Source organism: Haliotis cracherodii, unplaced genomic scaffold (assembly GCF_022045235.1).
Source record: "Haliotis cracherodii isolate W230 unplaced genomic scaffold, xgHalCrac1.p SCAF_6, whole genome shotgun sequence".
In the NCBI taxonomy this organism is placed as follows: Eukaryota; Metazoa; Mollusca; class Gastropoda; order Lepetellida; family Haliotidae; genus Haliotis; species Haliotis cracherodii.
The window spans coordinates 46,909,070-46,935,230 of record NW_027266319.1 but is presented as its reverse complement, the minus strand read 5'-3'; the positions used below and the strand labels follow the sequence as shown (position 1 = coordinate 46,935,230).

The following is a 26,161-nucleotide window of genomic DNA, read 5'->3' as shown; positions in this document are numbered from 1 at the left end:
TTAATCGAGTTTCCAGTCAATGACTTAGACTTAGACTGAAAATGGTGGTAGTAATCGTTTCAGGAGCAGATCTTGAAAACTACAATACTTCTTCACCAAACTTGGCACATAGATGTGTCTAGTGGTGAACTGGTGACTTTTGATAGTTTGGGATTTTTAAAAAATTTACTTTTCGAGTTTCCATAGCAACAACTTTGACTTGGACTGAAAATGGTAGTAGTGCTAGTTTCCGGAGCCGATCTTGAAAACCATACAATATTTCTTCACTAAATTTGGCACATAGATGTATGTGTCTAGTGGTGAATGGGTGCCTTTTGATAGTTAGGGATTTTTTCAGAATGTTTCCTTGGAAACAACTGGCTGAAATACGTGCAGCATTGGTTTCCGGAGCATAACTCAGAAACTGAAACAGGAGACACTACACATATACTGAACAACAAAAGTTCCTGTGACATTGAATAAGATTTAATGCAAAGTTATGTTTTTTACCAAATCTGAAACAATTTCGGTTTGCAACAGATAAAAGACTCCTGTAAGTGTTCAAATGGTTTAATTTGCCTTACTGACTTCAGAAAATGCGTGATTTCAGAAACATGAACATGATTTTCGTGATTTAAGAAACATGAACATGCCAAATTGTCAATTTACAAATCAATAGCGTGTGTGTCCTCCTCTGGTTGCGATGCAAGCAACACATCCTCGCACAAAGTCCTGTGGGATATCTGTCCATATCTGCTGGAGCATGTTTCGAAGTTCCTGAAGTGTCTGTGGAACACGTGGTTGAAGTCGAAGGCGCCAATCCATCTCATCCCACATGTGCTCGATTGGTGAGAGATCAGGTGAGCGAGCCGGACACGGGATGACATTCACATTGTTCTGTTGAAGAGATCCTGAACAAGTCGAGCAATATGAGGCCAGGCGTTGTCATGTTGAAAGGTAATGCCTGGGCCATGACGACGCAAAAATGGTAGAACTACAGGGCCGATGATCTCGTCGCGGTAGCGCTGTCCATTGAGATTTCCCTCTACCTTTATCGCTCTGTCTTGCTGTTATCCCACCCCATACCATAATGCTGCCACCTCCGAACGATCTTCTTCCATGACACAATGATTGATGTAATGTTCACCTCGACGTTGGTACACTCAAATCCGTCCATCGCTGTGGCTGAGGTGAAAACGAGACTCGTCAGTGAATAGAACTTGCACCACTGTAGACGTGCTTGACGGTGGTTTCCTGTCAAAATGGGACGTCAGGTGGGTCTTCTGGCGACAATCCCTGCACATCTGAGGCGACGGCATACGGTTTGGGAAAATATTCGTCGAAGGCCTGGGATGCTTCTTGCAGTCACTGTTGCTGGCTGGAATCGATTTCGTATGTGTGTTGTTTGAATCCAGTTGTCTTGTCGATTATTGGTTACAGCCTGCCACTCTGAGGATGGTCTCTGACTGCCAACGTTGCCATAAGCACCAAACAGTATTTCTGTGGATGCTAAATTGTCTTGCGACATCACGTTGACTCGACCCTGCTTCAAGCATACCAATGGCTCGCAGACGCTTATTTGCTGACAGGCGTGGCATTTCGTAATGTTGAATAATTGCATAATTTTGTTGTTTTTCTGAGTGGTTGTCAGCACGATGCTAAACAATGCATATGGAATCCCGTTAACGCACATGTTTTTATACCCATTCTTGGGTAGTGAAATGCTTAGGGCTTGCATAAAAGTCAACTTTTGCATGGAACGCATGCTTTTCTGTAGCATTTGCGTTGCGTAAACATGGCTTACATTTCAGAGGTTTTATGTTGAGAAGAATCTTGTTGACCACCAAAAAAGGGTAAAGTCACCATAACGTTATTGTCAAAACATTAAATAACTTGATTTTATGTCATGTTTACAGTTGTTGAATGATTAAACATACATAGGCCCATTCATGTATGCTTGCCATAGGATAAGTTCATGTTGTTTCTGAGGTGATTTCCAAACTGAACTTCAGAGGATAACCCATAAATGTGTTCACACAGAACTACATTGTGTAATCAGTAAATGACCAAACAAGATCAAGTAATAATCCATAAATTAAATGTACACACAGTTTTAGGTTTATGACAAATAACAGCAGTACAATCAATCACATCAGTGTCAGCAGCAACAAGCCCTGGAATTAACATAAGAGCATCCACAAATGTTCACAATATTGTCACAGTTTCCAGCTAGGTGTCCACTTGGCAAGTAGGTGAGAAACAAGGCGGGGAAGAAGGCATCAAGTCACCCAGTTGTATGGGTACATAAGAGCTGTGAGGCGCAATCGGTTTCATACTTTTCTATTCACGCACCACAAAACATGAAAACTGCATTACAAGTGTGTAAATAGGTGCATATTTTCATTGTAGGTGATTCCTCATTCACTGGAGAGGATGTATTTTTTGCATCTATTGGTATATTTGTGGCCATCATTGTTGGAGTCATTGTGCTTATCATCATCATTGCGGTGGCCATCATCTGCTGCTGTTGCAAAAAAAAGAAACGGGAGAGAGGACCCCAGTACCAGGCAACATCCACCGCTCCTCCACCACAGGTTCAGCCATCAGGTCAGTAGCAGCATGTCACATATAAATTCTATTCACCTGTAGCAGCATGTCACATATACATTCTATTTGTCTGTAGCAGCATGTCACATAAACATTCTATTCACCTGTAGAAGCGTGTCACATATACATTCTATTCTTCGTCTGTAGCAGCATGTCAAATATACATTCTATTCACCTGTAGAAGCATGTCACATATACATTCTATTCACCTGTAGAAGCATGTCACATATACATTCTATTTGTCTGTAGCAGCATGTCACATAAACATTTTATTCACCTGTAGCAGCATGTCACATATACATTCTATTCACCTGTAGCAGCATGTCACATATACATTCTATTCACCTGTAGCAGCATGTCACATTTACATTCTTTTCGTCTGTAGCAGCATGTCACATAAACATTCTATTCACCTGTAGAAGCATATCACATATACATTCTATTTGTCTGTAGCAGCATGTCACATAAACATTCTATTCACCTGTAGAAGCATTTCACATATACATTCTATTCTTCGTCTGTAGCAGCATGTCACATATACATTCTATTCACCTGTAGAAGCATGTCACATATACATTCTATTCACCTGTAGAAACATGTCACATATACATTCTATTTGTCTGTAGCAGCATGTCACATAAACATTTTATTCACCTGTAGCAGCATGTCACATATACATTCTATTCACCTGTAGCACAATGTCACATATACATTCTATTCACCTGTAGCAGCATGTTACATTTACATTCTTTTCGTCTGTAGCAGCATGTCACATAAACATTCTATTTGTCTGTAGCAGCATGTCGCATAAACATTTTATTCACCTGTAGCAGCATATCACATATACATTCTATTCACCTGTAGAAGCATGTCACATATACATTCTATTCACCTGTAGCAGCATGTCACATATACATTCTATTCACCTGTAGCAGCATGTAACATATACATTCTATTCACCTGTAGCAGCATGTCACATATACATTCTATTCACCTGTAGCAGCATGTCACATATACATTCTATTCACCTGTAGCAGCATATCACATATACATTCTATTCACCTGTAGCAGCATGTCAAACATACATTCTATTCACCTGTAGCAGCATTTCACATATACATACTATTCACCATGTCACATATACAATTTGTCTGTACTAGCATGTCACATAAACATTCTATTCACCTGTAGAAGCATTTCACATATACATTCTATTCACCTGTAGCAGCATGTCACATATACAGTCTATTCACCTGTAGCAGCATGTCACATATACATTCTATTCACCTATAGTAGCATTTCACATATACATTCTATTCACCTGTAGCAGCATGTCACATATACATTCTATTCACCTGTAGAAGTATTTCACATATTCATTCTATTCACCTGTAGCAGTATGTCACATATACATTCTATTCACCTGTAGCAGCATTTCACATATACATTCTATTCACCTGTAGCAGAATGTCACATATACATTCTATTCATCTGTAGCAGAATGTCACATATACATTCTATTAACCTGTAGCAGCATTTCACATATACATTCTATTAACCTGTAGCAGAATGTCACATATACATTCTATTCACCTGTAGCAGAATGTCACATATACATTCTATTCACCTGTAGCAGAATGTCACATATACATTCTATTCACCTGGCAATAAACTGCCAGTAACCCCATGTCATGTGTCTGTCCATAGACTGCCAGTAACCCCATGTCATGTGTCTGTCCATTGATTACCTGTAACCCCATGTCATGTGTCTGTCCATTGATTGCCTGTAACCTCATGTCATGTGTCTGTCCATTGACTTCCTGTAACCCCATGTCATGTGTCTGTCCATAGACTGCCAGTAACCCCATGTCATGTGTCTGTCCATAGACTGCCAGTAACCCCATGTCATGTGTCTGTCCATAGACTGCCTGTAACCCCATGTCATCCCGTCCATTGTTTGCCTGTAACCCCATGTCATGTGTCTGTCCGTTGACTGCCAGTAACCTCTCGTGTGTCTGTTCACTGATTGCCTGTAAACTCATGTTACTTTATTTCAGCTCCCCCAGCACCAACATTGCAGACAGATTACTTTGCCAATCAAAACATGTATCCTGCCATCCCCCCTCAGTACCATCCATCAGAGGCTCCTCCCCCTTACAGCACCCATGCCCCGGGCTACAGCCATCCTGGATATGCCACACAGCCCATGTACCCAGTGGATCTGGATACCAAGCAGCCCATGGTTTGAGGAAAGCACAGCTGCTGTAAACAGAAAGATGTCTCAATATCTGTTGATATATGTGCAATTTCGGAGAGTATCCATGACTGAACACTTAGAGCTGGACAACATTTATCAAATATCTGACAGTAGTTTTGTATGGATATAATCTTTTATTGAGAAGAAAAAATATCTTAGTGATTTCAGATGAGGTTTTCTATGGGAAAGAAATTATGAAGACACTGGTTATGATACATCAGTGAATCTCCCAATCAGTCATACAATAACCAGCATAGTTTCAGGGTCTACCAAGCCAAGGGAAAGGGTGATTAGCAATCCTTCCAGGTTTGGAGTAATTCCTTCATATACATTTATTTATTCAAAACTTGAACTGTCTGGATGAAGTCCACTGTAGACTGGACATTGAAAGTGAAATAGACAACTGAGAACATTTGATTAGTAGAGAATCCCTTCAAGATTCTGAAGTTATTTCAAAAAATTGATTAATGGCATGACTACTGCAGCAGAGTTCCCTGAACCACAGTTCTTGCAGACACAGGGGATAGCAACATGCACATCTGAACATCACAGATCCATTTGTCAGCTGCTTGTTACAGTGTGAGAGAAGAGTATAGGAGTAGGTATCCCCCTAGTTAGTAAGTAAACTTGGTGCCACTCGGATGCCTGCACAACATACAGAATATCAACTGATAAAGTATCAGTATACAATCACTTTTAAGTTTCAGATGTCATGCAGAAGCTTTTTCCAAGAATGAGGCACAGATATTCCGCTTGAAATGCATATACAGGCATTTAGACATATTTCCTATGTTGTTCCTTTTGTGGTAACCTGACATTGATTACAAAGCCTAGTATATTCCCGTGGTATCTAAATTATGTATACATAACTTCCAGGCCATATGATGTTGTTGGAATCTTTGGACACAAAACCACAGAGTCTGTTACAAATAGATATTGAAGAGTTATCATCCTTCATAATGGATATACGGCAGAGAAATAATTTTGGGCACATATATCTTTTTGATATCATTAATTTATGATGATTTGTACACACCATTATACTATGACAGATCGCCATTTGCCAGATTCTGTCGAGTAAATAATAAAGTGTGAGTTATTTTATACTGAGAGTCTTTTCGTTTCAAATTTACAGGAGACTCGTTGAAAATAGATGAAATAATTGTACTGTGACTTTATTATATACATGTAGTCACATTTGTAAATAAACTTCATATTGAGAGACGAAATAATCAAAGTAGTAGACGTTTAAGAGTACCAGTAAAATGTTTCTGTACATGTCATTTCATGGTACTTCAATATCCAACATGTCATTGTCATAGTATATTCGGTAACAAGTCACCTGCTTACTTCGGTATATGTATGTAGAAATGCTTTTGTGTATGTTTATGTATTTAAGAAATTGACAGCTATTCATTTGATTTTGAATAAGATACATTTGGTTTATTGAAATTTGAAGATAATAATTAATGAAGATATCAATATATTATTTTTTGTTTTAATGGAATTATAGATATTTTGAATGACCTCTGAAGGGATAACATCTGTTTTACCACGAAAGGGCTGCTACAAAACATATTGTCTGATTGCTATCCAAAACTCATATAGAAACATCCTAGGGAAATGGCATCTTGTGTCATTTAATGGTGCAGAAGGGGCTCAGCAAAGGCAGACATTTTGCCTTCATAAGGCAGACATGTTCACTGAAGTTAAATCTGTAACACATGTGTGCTGTCAACAGAGTGGTTGTATGTTACCAGGAGTGTATTCAGCATTGTGTCTTGACAAGCAGACATTAATGTGCAATATGCTTGTCTATATTCTCTGGCTGTGGGACCAAAGAACTCGGTTAAGCTCATTCTTTCCTCTTTTTGAGATCTACATATGTTTGTTTTGTTTTGACCTGAGTACCTCAGACCATGGGTATATTGTTCAAGGTAGTCTGTGATGTTGGACAGACAGTTCAGTGGCCAAAAAAGCCCCACATAAATAATTTAGACATGCAGAACTTTTCTCAACTCATTTTATAGTATATTATTTCTGTTGGGCCTCTAGATATGCCTTTAGTGTGTGCTCTATATTGTTGCCCAAATACGTTCTTCATTTGTTGGCACATTAGATGCTTTATGACTTCACTTTCCATTTTTGAGTGTACAAAGTTGTTTCTACTGCAGGGCTTGCTTCTCACGAACTTAGGTGACAAAACTATACATGATAACATATCACTCCTATGCCAACATGCAATGTATTGAGATAGTGTTGTGGAGGAGTGTTCATCACCAGTTCTCAACCTCATCACACACTTCATGTATCCCAACAGGAGAAATCAGAAATGATTGAATAATATGTGTATCAAATTCTTCAAAATGATTGAACACTACGTAAAAATACATTCAATCAATTTTAGCATATTTTGTAAATACTAAAACATTCTTTATTTCTCATGGCATGTTGAGAAGTGTAGGCTTGCTACAAAAGGCGCTAATATTTGAACAATATGTCACCTACCTGCATGCTGGTGACATGCTTGGGGCTAAGTGTCTTTGTATATACCATTTACCTTGCCTGAAGCTTTACCCAGGTGCTAATTAGATTCCATGTCTTGGACATTGGAAATTGGTATGTTTTCACTTGAAAGTTAAAAAAAGTTAAAGCATCAATGTTTTATCAAACCAAGACATGTTCCTTGAATATGGAATGGCAATGCGATAGAATAATCGGTCTTTTGTTATCTACCAAAGCGATTCCATTGGGTGTAAAAGGCAAAATAGTGATGACATTATATGAATCTTATCACTGAAAATAAATTATGACATGAGGTGTTCAATCTCAGGTTATTAATTTCATGTTGTACTAATTCATGGCAGAAACAATGCATTTGCTCGTTTCTCATCCTATCACTTGGGTCATTAATTGTTCAGTGTAATCCAATTGTGTTTTACAATGCAGATGCCATAATGCATTTAGACATGTATATTTGAAGGAATATCCCAAACAGTGTATAGCCCATGGGTCTTATACACTCATACATTTATTGAATGCAAATGTTTAGTGCTGTAAATGTGTCAATGTATGTGTTTTAATTAGTTATAAACATTGGCTCAGAATGACATTTTGCAATTGTGATAAGTAATTGAGCAGAGATCTACAATTCTTTTTGAGTTTTATGTGGATAGGATAGCAGGTTTTCCATTTTTCATTTTCACATTATTATAAAAACCAAACTTATATCAAACATCCCCACACACGCAGTTGTGGATATTTTTTAGCTCACTTGTTTGAAAGTCAAGTGAGATTATGTCATGGCCTGTTTGTCCATCTTCCAACCATCATCTTCACCAAAACAATTTCAGCAACACAGCAGGAACTTGAGTTCCCACCAGTGATGACACCCTAATTTGATATTGATGTTCTGAAAGGGTTTTCAATATGGCAGCCATTTGGAAAACACCATTGTTGCTAGAAGTCACCATTTTTGTTCAAAATGTAATTAAATATGGTATATATGTTGTTAGTAAAGAATCTCATCACATAAGTACCGTATTTGTATTATTTCACATTTTGACCTTTCTATGGCATTTGTATTTTGCCAATGCTCCTAAATTCTCTCAGTTGCATTCTTTTCTGTAAATATCATCTCATTAGAACCGACAGGACCAATGAAGCTGCTCTTTGTGTGTAAAATTCCTACCAACACAAAATCTCTTTGACATTGTTGCCTGGAATCCTGTAGTTTTGCTGTCATCACACTTTAAAAATCTTCAGATCTTAAACAGAAGTCCTCTTTACTGTCAACTATCATAACTAGTAGAGATACTAATAGCATCTCCCTTACTAAGCATCTTGACCATGCACAGCCATTAAGTGCACAGGACTTCTAACAGGGATTAACACGACCAGTATTGTTACCAACATGTCTGCACAGAGCACAAAGGAGCGGGCTGCTAGTTACCAGCTTTGACACCATGATTACTGGTACATCAGATTTGGATCTACCTTCCGTTCAACCAGAGACTTGGAAAGATCAAGGATGTCCAGAAGAGACGAGCCATCTAACATTCCTACATTTCCCTTATGTGGGAAGTAGGACCGTCCCCACAGGCAGTGGCCACACCATACACAGTTAATGTCCCAGGTGCTGTGTGTTGATCCAAATCCCTTACATCACTGGTTCTAAAACCCATTTAACAATTGTGGGCACATGTTGCATGTGCAATCCATTGTGCTAAACTGTCTGGACTCAATCCGTCCATGGATCAAAATCTGATGTAATCATGGTGCCCAGACTGGTAACTAACAGTCAGCTACTTTGTGCTCCGTGCTGCCATGTTAGTAACTGTGGTGACCATCGTGCCCTTCCTTGCTGTGCATGGGCAAGAGGCTCAGGATTGGAGAGACTGATAGTATCTCTCAACTACATATGGATAGTTGACAGTGAAGAGGACATGTGTTGAAAATCTGAAGATTTTTGTAGTGTCATGAAAGCCGAAATACAGGATTTCAGCCAAGGATGTTATATAGGTAGTATTCTTAGAATTATTAACAATGATACCTATTGTTTGATGTTTCTTCTTAACATGACAAATCGTTTGAATTTCTTGTTAAAATATTGCAAAATTCAAATTCATTTGTCTTCAGTATTGATACAGATACTATAAGCATCCATCTTTGTTGACATTATTTACTATCAAATATTCAGTGGACCTACAGTGCCATGGCATCATTTTATTAAATCTACCATTATAAATTTACATGTTATGAAAGAAACTGTTTGCATATTTGGATAGAGAACCTGTGAATGAGTTATCCACCCTGATTGAGACATCTGTTAGCAGCTCCTCCAGTATTTATTGTGTTTATTTGATTGGTTGTGATACCAGCTTTGTGCAATTCATTTTTAGTATTTTATGTTGAATTTGATTTGTTTTTTTTACATTAATTATGAGAATGTTTGTCATTATCAGTTGTCCATATTGTGGCTCTCAGTAATTATTTATTTACATGTTTTTATTAGGCCAGACCAAGTTAATTATTTCCTCATTGACAAGTTGATGTCCAAGGTATACAGAATACTTAAGTGTTGAATTGTTGGTAAACATATTTAAGAGCACACATGCAAGGGATATACCAACAGTGGCTTCGTCCAGGGGAGGCTGTAAGGGGCATAGGTATTAGACTGAGGAAGACCATCATTTTGGGGGATATGTCAGAACTATTAGGGCCTCAAGATGGACAGAATGTATGGTATTTTTATGTTTTTGTATTCAAAGCTCAGATGTTTCATCCTCATGGTTTGAATTGACATAACTGACAAACCACTTGCATAATATTTGTTGAGTTTATACTGAAGTGATGGATACCCATATTCAGTCAGTTGTTTACTTGAATATTTCCTTAGTTTTGTTTTATTTAGTTATCGTTTCTGGTCGAGGGTCTGAGATACACTGTATCAAGGAACAAGAACTGTCAATAAAAGATGACAACATACATGTGCTGAAGGTTGGTTGTTCTCATGTTCTCACCATCAATGTCCATGCACTGTTTGAATGGCATTTCTGGGAAGTTGATGGATGACAAAGTAGACACAGTTTATAGATATTCACTTCTTGCGACATCACAGTAATAGTATATTAAAGAAGTTGTTATCCTTAAATTGTGTTGACTAACTATCCATACATTCATGCCTTTCATGCAGTGGAACAAACAAAATATGGTAGTGACTTTATGTCAGTATGCATTCAACATGATCATAACATGCCTTTGTAAGCCTCTCCATCTTCTTTTCTTGAGTCAATCAGTTACAAATGGGTGCTTGCAAAATCTATTTACTTTGGCAACTTACTACCCTGCAACAGATCTCATTGCTACCAAGGCATGGATAAGGTGATTACAAGTAAAGTGAACAATCAGATTGAGTAATAATGCTTGCATGTGCAGAGCATTTCATCCTTGAAGTTCATCCCAGGATGTCTGATTATCACATCAATGTTTGAATACAAGGATCAGAGGCACACACTCTTTAGAATATACAAGGATTCACAGGGGTGCACACTCATTAGAAAACAAGGGTCGAAAGGCACACACTCTTTAGAATCTACAAGAATCCAGAGGTACACACTCTTTAGAATATACAAGGATCCAGAGGTACACACTCTTTAGAATCTACAAGAATCCAGAGGCAAACACTCTTCAGAATCTATAAAGATCCAGAGGTACACACTCTTTAGAATATACAAGGATCCAGAGGTATACACTCTTTAGAATGTAGAAGGATCCAGAGGCACACATACTTTAGAATCCACAAGAATCCAGAGGCACACACTGTTTGGAATATACAAGGATCCAGAGGTAGACACACTTCAGAATCTATCAAGATCCAGAGGTACACACTCTTTAAAATCTACAAGGATCCAGAGGCACACACTCTTCAGAATCTATAAGGATCCAGAGGTACACACTCTTTAGAATATACAAGGATCCAGAGGTACACACTCTTTAGAATTTACAAGAATACAGAGGCACACACTTTTAGGAATATACAAGAATTCAGAGGCACACACTGTTTGGAATATACAAGGATCCAGAGGTAGACACTCTTCAGAATCTATAAGGATCCAGAGGTACACACTCTTTAGAATCTACAAGGATCCAGAGTTACACACTCTTTAGAATATACAAGGATCCAGAGGCACACACACTTTAGAATCTACAAGAATCCAGAGGCACACACTGTTTGGAATATACAAGGATCCAGAGGCACACACTCTTTAGAATCTATAAGGATCCAGAGGCACACACTCTTTAGAATCTACAAGAATTCAGAGGCACACACTCTTCAGAATCTATAAGGATCCAGAGGCACACACTCTTTAGAATCTCCAAGAATTCAGAGGCACACACTCTTTAGAATCTACAAGAATTCAGAGGCACACACTCTTTAGAATCTACAAGAATCCAGAGGCACACACTGTTTGGAATATACAAGGATCAGAGGTAGACACTCTTCAGAATCTATAAGGATCAAGAGGTACACACTCTTTAGAATCTACAAGAATCCAGAGGTACACACTGTTTGGAATATACAAGGATCCAGAGGCACACTTACTTTAGAATCTACAAGAATCCAGAGGTACACACTGTTCGGAATATACAAGGATCCAGAGGTAGACACTCTTCAGAATCTATCAAGATTCAGAGGTACACACTCTTTAGAATATACAAGGATCCAGAGGTACACACTCTTTAGAATATACAAGGATCCAGAGGTACACACTCTTTAGAATATACAAGGATCCAGAGGCACACACTGTTTGGAATATACAAGAATTCAGAGGCACACACTGTTTGGAATATACAAAGATCCAGAGGTAGACACTCTTCAGAATCTATAAGGATCCAGAGGTACACACTCTTTAGAATATACAAGGATCCAGAGGTACACACTCTTTAGAATATACAAGGATCCAGAGGTACACACTCTTTAGAATATACAAGGATCCAGAGGTACACACTCTTTAGAATATACAAGGATCCAGAGTTACACACTCTTTAGAATCTACAAGGATCCAGAGGTACACACTCTTTAGAATATACAAGGATCTAGAGGCACACACTCTTTAGAATCTACAAGAATTCAGAGGCACACACTGTTTGGAATATACAAAGATCCAGAGGTAGACACTCTTCAGAATCTATAAGGATCCAGAGGTACACACTCTTTAGAATATTCAAGGATCCAGAGGTAGACACTCTTTAGAATATACAAGGATCCAGAGGTACACACTCTTTAGAATCTATAAGGATCCAGAGGTACACACTCTTTAGAATATACAAGGATCAGAGTTAGACACTCCTCAGAATCTATAAGGATCCAGAGGTACACACTCTTTAGAATATACAAGGATCCAGAGGCACACACTCTTTAGAATCTATAAGGATCCAGAGGCACACTGTTTGAGATGTACAAGGATCCAGAGGTGCACACTCTTTAGAATAAAGAAGGATCCAGAGGTGCACACTCTTCAGAATATCTAGGGATCCAGAGGTGCACACTCTTTACAATCTACAAGGATCCAGAGTTGCACACTCTTTACAATCTACAAGGATCCCGAGTTGCACACTGTTTCAAATATACAAGGATCCAGAGGCACACACTGTTTGGAATATATAAGGATCAAGAGGTACACACTCTTTAGAATCTACAAGAATCCAGAGGTACACACTCTTTAGAATCTACAAGAATCCAGAGGTACACACTCTTTAGAATCTATAAAGATCCAGAGGTACACACTCTTTAGAATCTACAAGGATCTAGAGGTACACACTCTTTAGAATCTACAAGGATCTAGAGGTACACACTCTTAAGAATCTATAAGGAGTCCAGAGGCACACACTCTTTAAAATCTACAAGAATTCAGAGGCACACACTGTTTGGAATATACAAGGATCAGAGGTAGACACTCTTCAGAATCTATCAAGATCCAGAGGTACACACTCTTTAAAATCTACAAGGATCCAGAGGCACACACTCTTCAGAATCTATAAGGATCCAGAGGTACACACTCTTTAGAATATACAAGGATCCAGAGGTACACACTCTTTAGAATCTACAAGAATCCAGAGGCACACACTATTTGGAATATACAAGGATCCAGAGGCACACATACTTTAGAATCTACAAGAATCCAGAGGCACACACTGTTTGGAATATACAAGGATCCAGAGGTAGACACACTTCAGAATCTATCAAGATCCAGAGGTACACACTCTTTAAAATCTACAAGGATCCAGAGGCACACACTCTTCAGAATCTATAAGGATCCAGAGGTACACACTCTTTAGAATATACAAGGATCCAGAGGTACACACTCTTTAGAATCTACAAGAATCCAGAGGCACACACTGTTTGGAATATACAAGGATCAGAGGTAGACACTCTTCAGAATCTATAAGGATCAAGAGGTACACACTCTTTAGAATCTACAAGACTCCAGAGGTACACACTGTTTGGAATATACAAGGATCCAGAGGCACACTTACTTTAGAATCTACAAGAATCCAGAGGTACACACTGTTCGGAATATACAAGGATCCAGAGGTAGACACTCTTCAGAATCTATCAAGATTCAGAGGTACACACTCTTTAGAATATACAAGGATCCAGAGGTACACACTCTTTAGAATATACAAGGATCCAGAGGTACACACTCTTTAGAATATACAAGGATCCAGAGGCACACACTGTTTGGAATATACAAGAATTCAGAGGCACACACTGTTTGGAATATACAAAGATCCAGAGGTAGACACTCTTCAGAATCTATAAGGATCCAGAGGTACACACTCTTTAGAATATACAAGGATCCAGAGGTACACACTCTTTAGAATCTATAAGGATCAAGAGGTACACACTCTTAAGAATCTATAAGGAGTCCAGAGGCACACACTCTTTAAAATCTACAAGAATTCAGAGGCACACACTGTTTGGAATATACAAGGATCAGAGGTAGACACTCTTCAGAATCTATCAAGATCCAGAGGTACACACTCTTTAAAATCTACAAGGATCCAGAGGCACACACTCTTCAGAATCTATAAGGATCCAGAGGTACACACTCTTTAGAATATACAAGGATCCAGAGGTACACACTCTTTAGAATCTACAAGAATCCAGAGGCACACACTATTTGGAATATACAAGGATCCAGAGGCACACATACTTTAGAATCTACAAGAATCCAGAGGCACACACTGTTTGGAATATACAAGGATCCAGAGGTAGACACACTTCAGAATCTATCAAGATCCAGAGGTACACACTCTTTAAAATCTACAAGGATCCAGAGGCACACACTCTTCAGAATCTATAAGGATCCAGAGGTACACACTCTTTAGAATATACAAGGATCCAGAGGTACACACTCTTTAGAATCTACAAGAATCCAGAGGCACACACTGTTTGGAATATACAAGGATCAGAGGTAGACACTCTTCAGAATCTATAAGGATCAAGAGGTACACACTCTTTAGAATCTACAAGAATCCAGAGGTACACACTGTTTGGAATATACAAGGATCCAGAGGCACACTTACTTTAGAATCTACAAGAATCCAGAGGTACACACTGTTCGGAATATACAAGGATCCAGAGGTAGACACTCTTCAGAATCTATCAAGATTCAGAGGTACACACTCTTTAGAATATACAAGGATCCAGAGGTACACACTCTTTAGAATATACAAGGATCCAGAGGTACACACTCTTTAGAATATACAAGGATCCAGAGGCACACACTGTTTGGAATATACAAGAATTCAGAGGCACACACTGTTTGGAATATACAAAGATCCAGAGGTAGACACTCTTCAGAATCTATAAGGATCCAGAGGTACACACTCTTTAGAATATACAAGGATCCAGAGGTACACACTCTTTAGAATATACAAGGATCCAGAGGTACACACTCTTTAGAATATACAAGGATCCAGAGGTACACACTCTTTAGAATATACAAGGATCCAGAGTTACACACTCTTTAGAATCTACAAGGATCCAGAGGTACACACTCTTTAGAATATACAAGGATCTAGAGGCACACACTCTTTAGAATCTACAAGAATTCAGAGGCACACACTGTTTGGAATATACAAAGATCCAGAGGTAGACACTCTTCAGAATCTATAAGGATCCAGAGGTACACACTCTTTAGAATATTCAAGGATCCAGAGGTAGACACTCTTTAGAATATACAAGGATCCAGAGGTACACACTCTTTAGAATCTATAAGGATCCAGAGGTACACACTCTTTAGAATATACAAGGATCAGAGTTAGACACTCCTCAGAATCTATAAGGATCCAGAGGTACACACTCTTTAGAATATACAAGGATCCAGAGGCACACACTCTTTAGAATCTATAAGGATCCAGAGGCACACTGTTTGAGATGTACAAGGATCCAGAGGTGCACACTCTTTAGAATAAAGAAGGATCCAGAGGTGCACACTCTTCAGAATATCTAGGGATCCAGAGGTGCACACTCTTTACAATCTACAAGGATCCAGAGTTGCACACTCTTTACAATCTACAAGGATCCCGAGTTGCACACTGTTTCAAATATACAAGGATCCAGAGGCACACACTGTTTGGAATATATAAGGATCAAGAGGTACACACTCTTTAGAATCTACAAGAATCCAGAGGTACACACTCTTTAGAATCTACAAGAATCCAGAGGTACACACTCTTTAGAATCTATAAAGATCCAGAGGTACACACTCTTTAGAATCTACAAGGATCTAGAGGTACACACTCTTTAGAATCTATAAGGATCAAGAGGTACACACTCTTAAGAATCTATAAGGAGTCCAGAGGCACACACTCTTTAAAATCTACAAGAATTCAGAGGCACACACTGTTTGGAATATACAAGGATCAGAGGTAGACACTCTTCAGAATCTATCAAGATCCAGAGGTACACACTCTTTAAAATCTACAAGGATCCAGAGGCACACACTCTTCAGAATCTATAAGGATCCAGAGGTACACACTCTTTAGAATATACAAGGATCCAGAGGTACACACTCTTTAGAATCTACAAGAATCCAGAGGCACACACTATTTGGAATATACAAGGATCCAGAGGCACACATACTTTAGAATCTACAAGAATCCAGAGGCACACACTGTTTGGAATATACAAGGATCCAGAGGTAGACACACTTCAGAATCTATCAAGATCCAGAGGTACACACTCTTTAAAATCTACAAGGATCCAGAGGCACACACTCTTCAGAATCTATAAGGATCCAGAGGTACACACTCTTTAGAATATACAAGGATCCAGAGGTACACACTCTTTAGAATCTACAAGAATCCAGAGGCACACACTATTTGGAATATACAAGAATTCAGAGGCACACACTGTTTGGAATATACAAGGATCCAGAGGTAGACACTTTTCAGAATCTATAAGGATCCAGAGGTACACACTCTTTAGAATCCACAAGGATCCAGAGGTACAAACTCTTTAGAATATACAAGGATCCAGAGGCACACACACTTTAGAATCTACAAGAATCCAGAGGTACACACTGTTTGGAATATACAAGGATCCAGAGGCACACACTCTTCAGAATCTATAAGGATCCAGAGGCACACACTCTTTAGAATATACAAGGATCCAGAGGATCAAGTTGTATGTACAGACATCTTACACTCCCCCACAGATCCAGGTGTATGTACAGACATCTTACCCTCACCCACAGATCCAGGAGTAAGTACAGACATCTTACCCTCACCCACAGATCCAGGTGTATGTACAGACATCTTACCCTCACCAACTGATCCAGGTGTATGTACAGACATCTTACTCTCACCCACAGATCCAGGTGTATGTACAGACATCTTACCCTCACCCTTAGATCCAGGTGTATGTACAGACATCTTACCCTCCCCAACTGATCCAGGTGTATGTACAGACATCTTACCCTCCACAGATCCAGGTGTATGTACAGACATCTTACCCTCCCCAACTGATCCAGGTGTATGTACAGACATCTTACCCTCACCCACTGATCCGTATGTATCTACAGACATCTTACCCTCACCAACAGGTCCAGGTGTATGTACAGACTTCTTACCCTCATCAACAGATCCAGGTGTATGTACAGACATCTTACGGTCCCCAACTGATCAAGGTGTATGTACAGACATCTTACCCTCCCCCACAGATCCAGGTGTATGTACAGACATCATACCCTCCCCCCACAGATCCAGGTGTATATACAGACATCTTACCCTCCCCCTTAGATCCAGATGTATGTACAGACATCTTACCCTCCCCCACAGATCCAGGTGTATGTACAGACATCTTACCCTCCCCCACAGATCCAGGTGTATGTACAGACATCTTACCCTCCCCCACAGATCCAGGTTTATGCACAGATATCTTACCCTCCCCCACAGATCATCTCACCCTCCCCCACAGATCCAGATGTATGTACAGACATCTTACCCTCACCCACAGATCATCTTATCCTCCCCTACAGATCCAGATGTATGTACAGACATCTTACCCTCCCCCACAGATCTAGGTGTATGTACAGACATCTTACCCTCACCCACAGATCATCTTATCCTCCCCTACAGATCCAGATGTATGTACAGACATCTTACCCTCCCCCACAGATCTAGGTGTATGTACAGACATCTTACCCTCCCCCACAGATCCAGGTGTATGTACAGACATCTTACCCTCACCCACAGATCATCTTATCCTCCCCTACAGATCCAGATGTATGTACAGACATCTTACCCTCCCCCACAGATCTAGGTGTATATACAGACATCTTACCCTCACCCACAGATCCAGGATATTGTAAACTCCCAACACTGACTCTTGCACTCCCCTTAAATATTAAGGTGTGTGGATAATAAGAGATAAATTTTTTGTTCATATGTCAATAATAATATATTGATAGTCCTTCAAGGTTGCTGTCCTGATGAATTTAATGTGAGTTGCTGGGACAATGCTGTTATCTATACTGGTTTATCTTTTGCCAGATGCAGAGCTTTCTGAATTTTATATGACTTTCTCAAAGATGTGTTGAACATGTTTCTATGGTAACTCAACAACAGCTGTATATTTCTCTGTTATTCTTCAAACATAGTAATTGTTTTAAAGCGGTTTTCATGGATCAATACATGTGTTGCTGTCAGCAGTCAGGTAGACTGCATCAGACGACTCACTGCATGGCCACAGGTCTCCACACTGTCCATACTTCATGTCTTCATAATGGCAGGATGGAGATTATTTAGCAGGAGACATCTCCAGAAAAAAGAAAAGGTACTTTTTCATCGTTTTCTAATCATCACTGGTTCAAACTGGATTTATTAAAATGATGTCCCTGAATGCATTTGCTATTTACACCGATAGGAAAATACATGCTTCAAAGTTGATATTTTGCTAGATATGTGCAAATAAAAAAGTTCTGTAATTTCTACCTCAATCTGTGTTTGTTCGCAGTTGATTGTAGTTCAATGGCTTACTGCTATGTGTTGCACCATCAAGTGTTTCATTAGAATCTTTTCTTTGCTAAATTTGACAAAGGCATAATATTTTTTCATACCGATTACAGATACACCTCCCAATACTTTGAATGGCAATTAGAAGCGATGCATGTAAGGAAGAGAATTTATGGATGTGCCACCACCCATCCGTCACATCATTACTTTTCTTGTTCTTACAGGTACATATATATGCTCTCTGCTTCATAGCTTTCATTCACCTGATGAAGAAGTAAGCATATTCTCAAAAATGTTGTGTTCCTCCTAATAAAGATTGACACCCATAAATTCTCTGCCTTACCTCCCTATGTGTACAGTAGGATAGATATTGTTTAGTTGTTTTAATGTTACAGTTGTTCAAAATAATGTTGGTAGTACAGATAGCAGGACTTGACCATGAGGCTGTCTTACTGAAGAGTGTACAGGAAACTCAGTATCTTGGCATTCCAGTTACCATTCTGAACTCCCTGGGAAGTATACAGCCCATGCTGCCACCAGACACTAGATGGTTTTTACATTCACTTCACATACCAGGTCCCCCCATTCTCTGCTGGGTGAACAGAGGCACATTTGACCTTAGTTACTTGCCTAGGTGACACCACACATTTTGACACTTGTGTTTTGGGTGATTGTATGCATTCGTGTTAAGTGCCTTGCTTTAGATACACCAAGTGAGCTCCAGTGCTATGTTTGCATGTACTTCTGTCAGCTTCATTTCTGCATTATTTTAAAGAAATCAATATGAAATGTTCTAAATATACCACGTTCAGGGAATTACAACAGTTCAAGTAACATACTTATGAATGACAATCTCCTTACAATAGTGTCTTAAAATCAACAATTGCATACAACATTAGTGAGAAGTACATGGTCCATTTGTCTTCTCACCCAAAGGGCAAACAGAGTATACATGTTTAGATGTGTAATACTGTCATGTAAACCACTGTATAGGGCCAGACCTGTAGAATTTCCTGTTTGACAGATCCACCTGTCATATTTTAGCTTCCCATCCCAAAACTAAAAACTAAAACTAAAACTACCTTTAAATTTGAAACAGGAAATATTTGTGACATGTCATCCTTCATTTAACAATGTTCAGTTACATTACATTGATACTTTGACTGTTCTCTCTTCTGTGTGTGTATTATACACAAGTAAATATGGTAATATGCACAATGCAGTAACAAATGTAGTTATTGTTTGTTTGATTTGTGTTTATGGCCCAGTGACCAAAATTACTTTTCACCACATGGAATGTTACCAGAATGTTCATTGATTTGTTCAATTAGGAAAAGATGTACCTATACACCAAAACAATGTATTTCTAAAGATGAACCAATTAACCTGCAATACATTGTATTGATTTAGTGTCCTAGTTATGGGCTATTACACTTTGCAGTGTCTTGATTCATGGGAAATATTTTCAGGTAGAGTATGTCGCTTGAAGGAACCGGTATTCACATCTAATATACAAACACATTATATCTGAGTGGCCAAGGGAATGATTACAGATTGGATTTAAGGGGAGATAATTCTTAATTCCCTAATGCTGTGGCTTACTTAAGTCACTATGAATATCTTCTGTTTTGGAATATCTACCTATAGTATGTATGGAACCTATTGTATATATGGAACCTATTATATATATGGAACCTATAGTATATACGGAACCTATAGTAAAGTATGGAACCTATTGTATACATGGAACTTATTATATATATATGGAACCAATTATATATATGGAAACAATAGTTTATATGGAACCTATAGTATATGTGGAACTTACAGTATGTATGGAATCCTTTATATAAATGGAACCTGTTATATATATGGACCCTATTTTATATATGGAACCTATAGTATTTACGGAACCTATACTATGTATGGAACCTATTATATATGTGGAACCTATTGCATATATGGAACCTATTATATATATGGAACCTATTATATATATGGAACCTATTGTATATATGGAACCTATGGTATATATGGAACCTATTGTATATAATATATGGAACCTATTGTATATATGGAACCTATAGTATATATGGAACCTTAATATATATGGAACCTATTGTATATATGGAAGCTATTGTATAAATGGAATCTATTTTATATATGGAACCTAACAACTAGACATGTGGCCCACATACAAGAACTAACGTTCAGTAATGAACAGTTAGATGATGGATGCTTGTACCAGAACTAACGTCCAGTAATGTACAGTCAAATGATTGATGATTGTACAAGCACTAACGTCCAGTAACGCACTGTCAGTTGATGGATGCTTGTACCAGAACTAACGTCCAGTAATGCACGGTCAGATGATTGATGATTGTACAAGAACTAACGTTCAGTAATGCACAGTCAGTTGATTGGTGATTGTACAAGAACTAATGTTCAGTAATGCACAGTCAGGTGATTGATGATTGTAGAAGAACTAATGTTCAGTAATGCACAGTCAGGTGATTGGCGATTGTACAAGAACTAATGTTCAGTAATGCACAGTCAGGTGATTGATGATTGTACATATATGGACGGTACTGATACTATGGACACTGATAATAAGACACAGGTCAATTCCTATACAATTAAATACAATCATCAATTATCTGGCAAAACATCTACAATCATCAGTCATTTGACTGTGGTCAGTTCTTATACAATCATCAATCATCTGACTCGTTTGATCTTGTACAATCATCAATCGTCTGACCGTAGTACAATCATCAGTCATCTGACTGAGGGTAGCCCTTGTACAATCAATATACCATAGACCATATAATAGAGGGATGGCCCTCCTCAACAGTTTATCACTAACCATCAGCGCTACCGTCTGGCATGTAACTGATACACCCCGACACCCTGCTGTTAACCTCCCTGTACCGCTGCAGATACGCAATAGATGCACAGACATTCAAGACTGATTGATCATACAGATCAATTCTTGTACAAACCCAATCACACCAGCATATAGGGATAAGGAGACGGGATGCTATGGCTATTTGAGATTGGATATTCCATATAGTGTGGTCAATTTGTCAAAACGTTAGTTGATATCAATCCCAATGACATTGTAGATGTTCAGAGTCATCACAAGTGGCTGCAAGTGGCTTGCTTGTCATGTGCTTGTGTTAATTCATGGCAATGGGAGTCATGTAAACAAAAATTAAAGAAATCATTTCTAGATCAAACTGAAATATTTTATTTAGCAGACGACTTCTATTGTAAATGAATGGGCCTGTATTGACAAATGAAGGTGTGTCTGGTGACGGCTCTTTCCAACCCCACATGGTTTATTCTGTTGTAAGCAATGGGATTATATGGCAGTTTGTTGAAGTTGTTAGATAGACTCACGTGCCATGTTTATACTGTGTGCTGTATCCATCCTTACACGAGAACATTGTAATGAAGTACAAATAGAGAACACCTGTATTTGAGTTGCTATCAACATAAACTGGTTGACTACCCTTTATTGACTCAGCACTACGTGTATCCAGTGTGACTGACACTGTGTGGACTCAGCACTATGTGTATCCAGTGTGACTGAGACTGTGTGGACTCAGCACTACGTGTATCCAGTGTGACTGAGACTGTGTGGACTCAGCACTACGTGTATCCAGTGTGACTGAGACTGTGTGGACACAGCACTACGTGTATCCAGTGTGACTGAGACTGTGTGGACACAGCACTACGTGTATCCAGTGTGACTGAGACTGTGTGGACTCAGCACTACGTGTATCCAGTGTGACTGAGACTGTGTGGACACAGCACTACGTGTATCCAGTGTGACTGACACTGTGTGGACACAGCACTACGTGTATCCAGTGTGACTGAGACTGTGTGGACACAGCACTACGTGTATCCAGTGTGACTGAGACTGTGTGGACTCAGCACTACGTGTATCCAGTGTGACCGAGACTGTGTGGACTCAGCACTACGTGTATCCAGTGTGACTGAGACTGTGTGGACTCAGCACTACGTGTATCCAGTGTGACTGAGACTGTGTGGACACAGCACTACGTGTATCCAGTGTGACTGAGACTGTGTGGACTCAGCACTACGTGTATCCAGTGTGACTGAGACTGTGTGGACACAGCACTACGTGTATCCAGTGTGACTGACACTGTGTGGACACAGCACTACGTGTATCCAGTGTGACTGAGACTGTGTGGACACAGCACTACGTGTATCCAGTGTGACCGAGACTGTGTGGACTCAGCACTACGTGTATCCAGTGTGACCGAGACTGTGTGGACTCAGCACTACGTGTATCCAGTGTGACCGAGACTGTGTGGACTCAGCACTACGTGTATCCAGTGTGACCGAGACTGTGTGGACACAGCACTACGTGTATCCAGTGTGACTGAGACTGTGTGGACTCAGCACTACGTGTATCCAGTGTGACCGAGACTGTGTGGACACAGCACTACGTGTATCCAGTGTGACTGACACTGTGTGGACTCAGCACTACGTGTATCCAGTGTGACTGAGACTGTGTGGACTCAGCACTACGTGTATCCAGTGTGACTGAGACTGTGTGGACTCAGCACTACGTGTATCCAGTGTGACCGAGACTGCGTGGACACAGCACTACGTGTATCCAGTGTGACTGAGACTGTGTGGACACAGCACTACGTGTATCCAGTGTGACTGAGACTGTGTGGATGGTACGGTACATATCATGCATGTGATCAGCTGTTGAGGCTGGGCCTGAAACACATGGAGTAAACGTAGATATTTGTTGTATGATTATGGACAGAATCTATGGTCACGAATTGTACCCATCATGGAAAGCAGGGGGTCTCTCTTCAAGAAGCAAGGTGTGTATATATCAGTGGTGTCATAAGATCATCTTGCAAATGTAGCAAATAACTAGGTTTTAGGATTATATTCCAAATTGCAATCAGAATAGACTTTGATCGCAGTAAGAAAAATGCCAGCAATAGACATTACAATACTCACATATTTTCATCTTAAGTGCGCAATATTTTCAGAAATTACTATTTGGTATGATATTCTAGTTCATCATAACAATATCAAACCAAGACTTCATTTTTGCACATTTAGTATTTGCAAAAGGTGAACATATACTACATACATGAATGACAATGAGGCATTCTGTTTTATCAGTAAATTTACTGGTACTACACTGAATTAACACGGTGGGTGTTAAATATCGTATTAAAATACTCCTTATACGACTTCATGGAAAATTCGTCATTGATTAAATCAATAACATCAAGACTTTGGTGCATTGTTTGCAGATAGATTTTTAAGTCAGTACGTAAGTGTGCATAAGGAGGCCAAATTAGAAAAAAATCCTCACTGTGTACAGTAAAGGGGGAAGGGGGGCAGTAATCCTCACTGTAAACAGTGAAGGGGGAAGGGGGCCAGTAATCCTCACTGTAAACAGTGAAGGGGAAGGGGGCCAGTAATCCTCACTGTGTACAGTAAAGGGGGAAGGGGGGCAGTAATCCTCACTGTGTACAGTAAAGGGGGAAGGGGGGCAGTAATCCTCACTGTGTACAGTGAAGGGGGAAGGGGGGCAGTAATCCTCACTGTGTACAGTGAAGGGGGAAGGGGGCCAGTAATCCTCACTGTGTACAGTAAAGGGGGAAGGGGGCCAGTAATCCTCACTGTAAACAGTGAAGGGGAAGGGGGACAGTAATCCTCACTGTGTACAGTGAAAGGGGAAGGGGGAAGGGGGACAGTAATCCTCACTGAGTACAGTGAAGGGGGAACGAGGGCAGTAATCCTCACTGTGTACAGTGAAAGGGGAAGGGGGGCAGTAATCCTCACTGTGTACAGTGAAGGGGGAAGGGGGACAGTAATCCTCACTGAGTACAGTGAAGGGGGAAGGGGGGCAGTAATCCTCACTGTGTACAGTGAAGGGGGAAGGGGGGCAGTAATCCTCACTGTGTACAGTGAAGGGGGAAGGGGGGCAGTAATCCTCACTGTGTACAGTGAAGGGGGAAGGGGGGCAGTAATCCTCACTGTGTACAGTGAAGGGGGAAGGGGGACAGTAATCCTCACTGTGTACAGTGAAGGGGGAAGGGGGGCAGTAATCCTCACTGTGTACAGTGAAAGGGGAAGGGGGACAGTAATCCTCACTGAGTACAGTGAAGGGGGAAGGGGGACAGTAATCCTCACTGAGTACAGTGAAGGGGGAAGGGGGGCAGTAATCCTCACTGTGTACAGTGAAGGGGGAAGGGGGGCAGTAATCCTCACTGTGTACAGTGAAGGGGGAAGGGGGGCAGTAATCCTCACTGTGTACAGTGAAGGGGGAAGGGGGACAGTAATCCTCACTGTGTACAGTGAAGGGGGAAGGGGGAAGGGGGACAGCAATCCTCACTGTGTACAGTGAAGGGGGAACGAGGGCAGTAATCATCACTGTGTACAGTGAAAGGGGAAGGGGGGCAGTAATCCTCACTGAGTACAGTGAAGGGGGAAGGGGGGCAGTAATCCTCACTGTGTACAGTGAAGGGGGAAGGGGGGCAGTAATCCTCACTGTGTACAGTGAAGGGGGAAGGGGGGCAGTAATCCTCACTGAGTACAGTGAAGGGGGAACGAGGGCAGTAATCCTCACTGTGTACAGTGAAGGGGGAAGGGGGACAGTAATCCTCACTGAGTAGAGTGAAATGGGAACGAGGGCAGTAATCCTTGCTGTGAACTGTAAAGGGGTGTGGGGAACAAGATTTTTACAGATGATGTTTTCACACAACTTCACCTCTGTTTGTGAACCTTTGTTAAAGGAGTTTTTCCACTTAGGAATGTGTGGGATGAATTTGATTGAGTGTGTGACCCAGTGCCCATGCACTGCACAATTGTACCTACACACCTTTATTGAATATCACAGGGATCACCACATGTTAAATTGAGAAAATAATGAGACATGGTTCTGGCCTATCTACAAATTAGGATCAACTTTCTAAGTTACACATGTTTGGAGTCTGTTTTTTCGGACTGTTTACAAGCACATTGACTGCAAATGTGTTGTGTAGACTGTGACATCGGGAGTACAATTCTGACGTAAGATCGCAGAATGTGTAAATGGTGAGTATTCACGAGACACCTACACGAAACATGACATGTACAGTGAGTATGAAGGAAAGATGAAGATATAAAGAGCAATGATTACCGGTCACTGAAAGATGGTGAGTGTAAGCCCTTTACTTCATCAGGAAGGAGAAGAGTGACTGTAATGGCATAATGGTGATATTTCAAATATCAAACCATATTAATTTT

General features: G+C 40.0%; 2 protein-coding genes across 4 annotated transcripts in view; one reads left to right on the top strand and one right to left on the bottom strand.

The window, feature by feature from the left end:
- The window catches only part of LOC139444975 (uncharacterized), a 49,565-nt gene extending 39,241 nt beyond the window's left edge, over positions 1–10,324 (top strand). For all 3 annotated transcript variants that reach the window (XM_071226014.1, XM_071226015.1, XM_071226016.1), the window contains exons 5-6: positions 2,389–2,586; positions 4,644–10,324. In XM_071226014.1, the coding sequence (XP_071082115.1) occupies positions 2,389–2,586; positions 4,644–4,834 (389 nt within the window). In that variant the 3' untranslated portion in view covers positions 4,835–10,324. The remainder of the gene's footprint in view (positions 1–2,388; positions 2,587–4,643) is intronic.
- A 14,263-nt stretch (positions 10,325–24,587) lies between these two features.
- On the bottom strand, positions 24,588–25,304 carry LOC139446460 (uncharacterized). The gene has a single exon (XM_071227774.1). It carries the CDS (start codon positions 25,302–25,304, stop codon positions 24,588–24,590), a length of 717 nt encoding a protein of 238 aa, XP_071083875.1.
- Between the last annotated feature and the right edge of the window lie 857 nt (positions 25,305–26,161).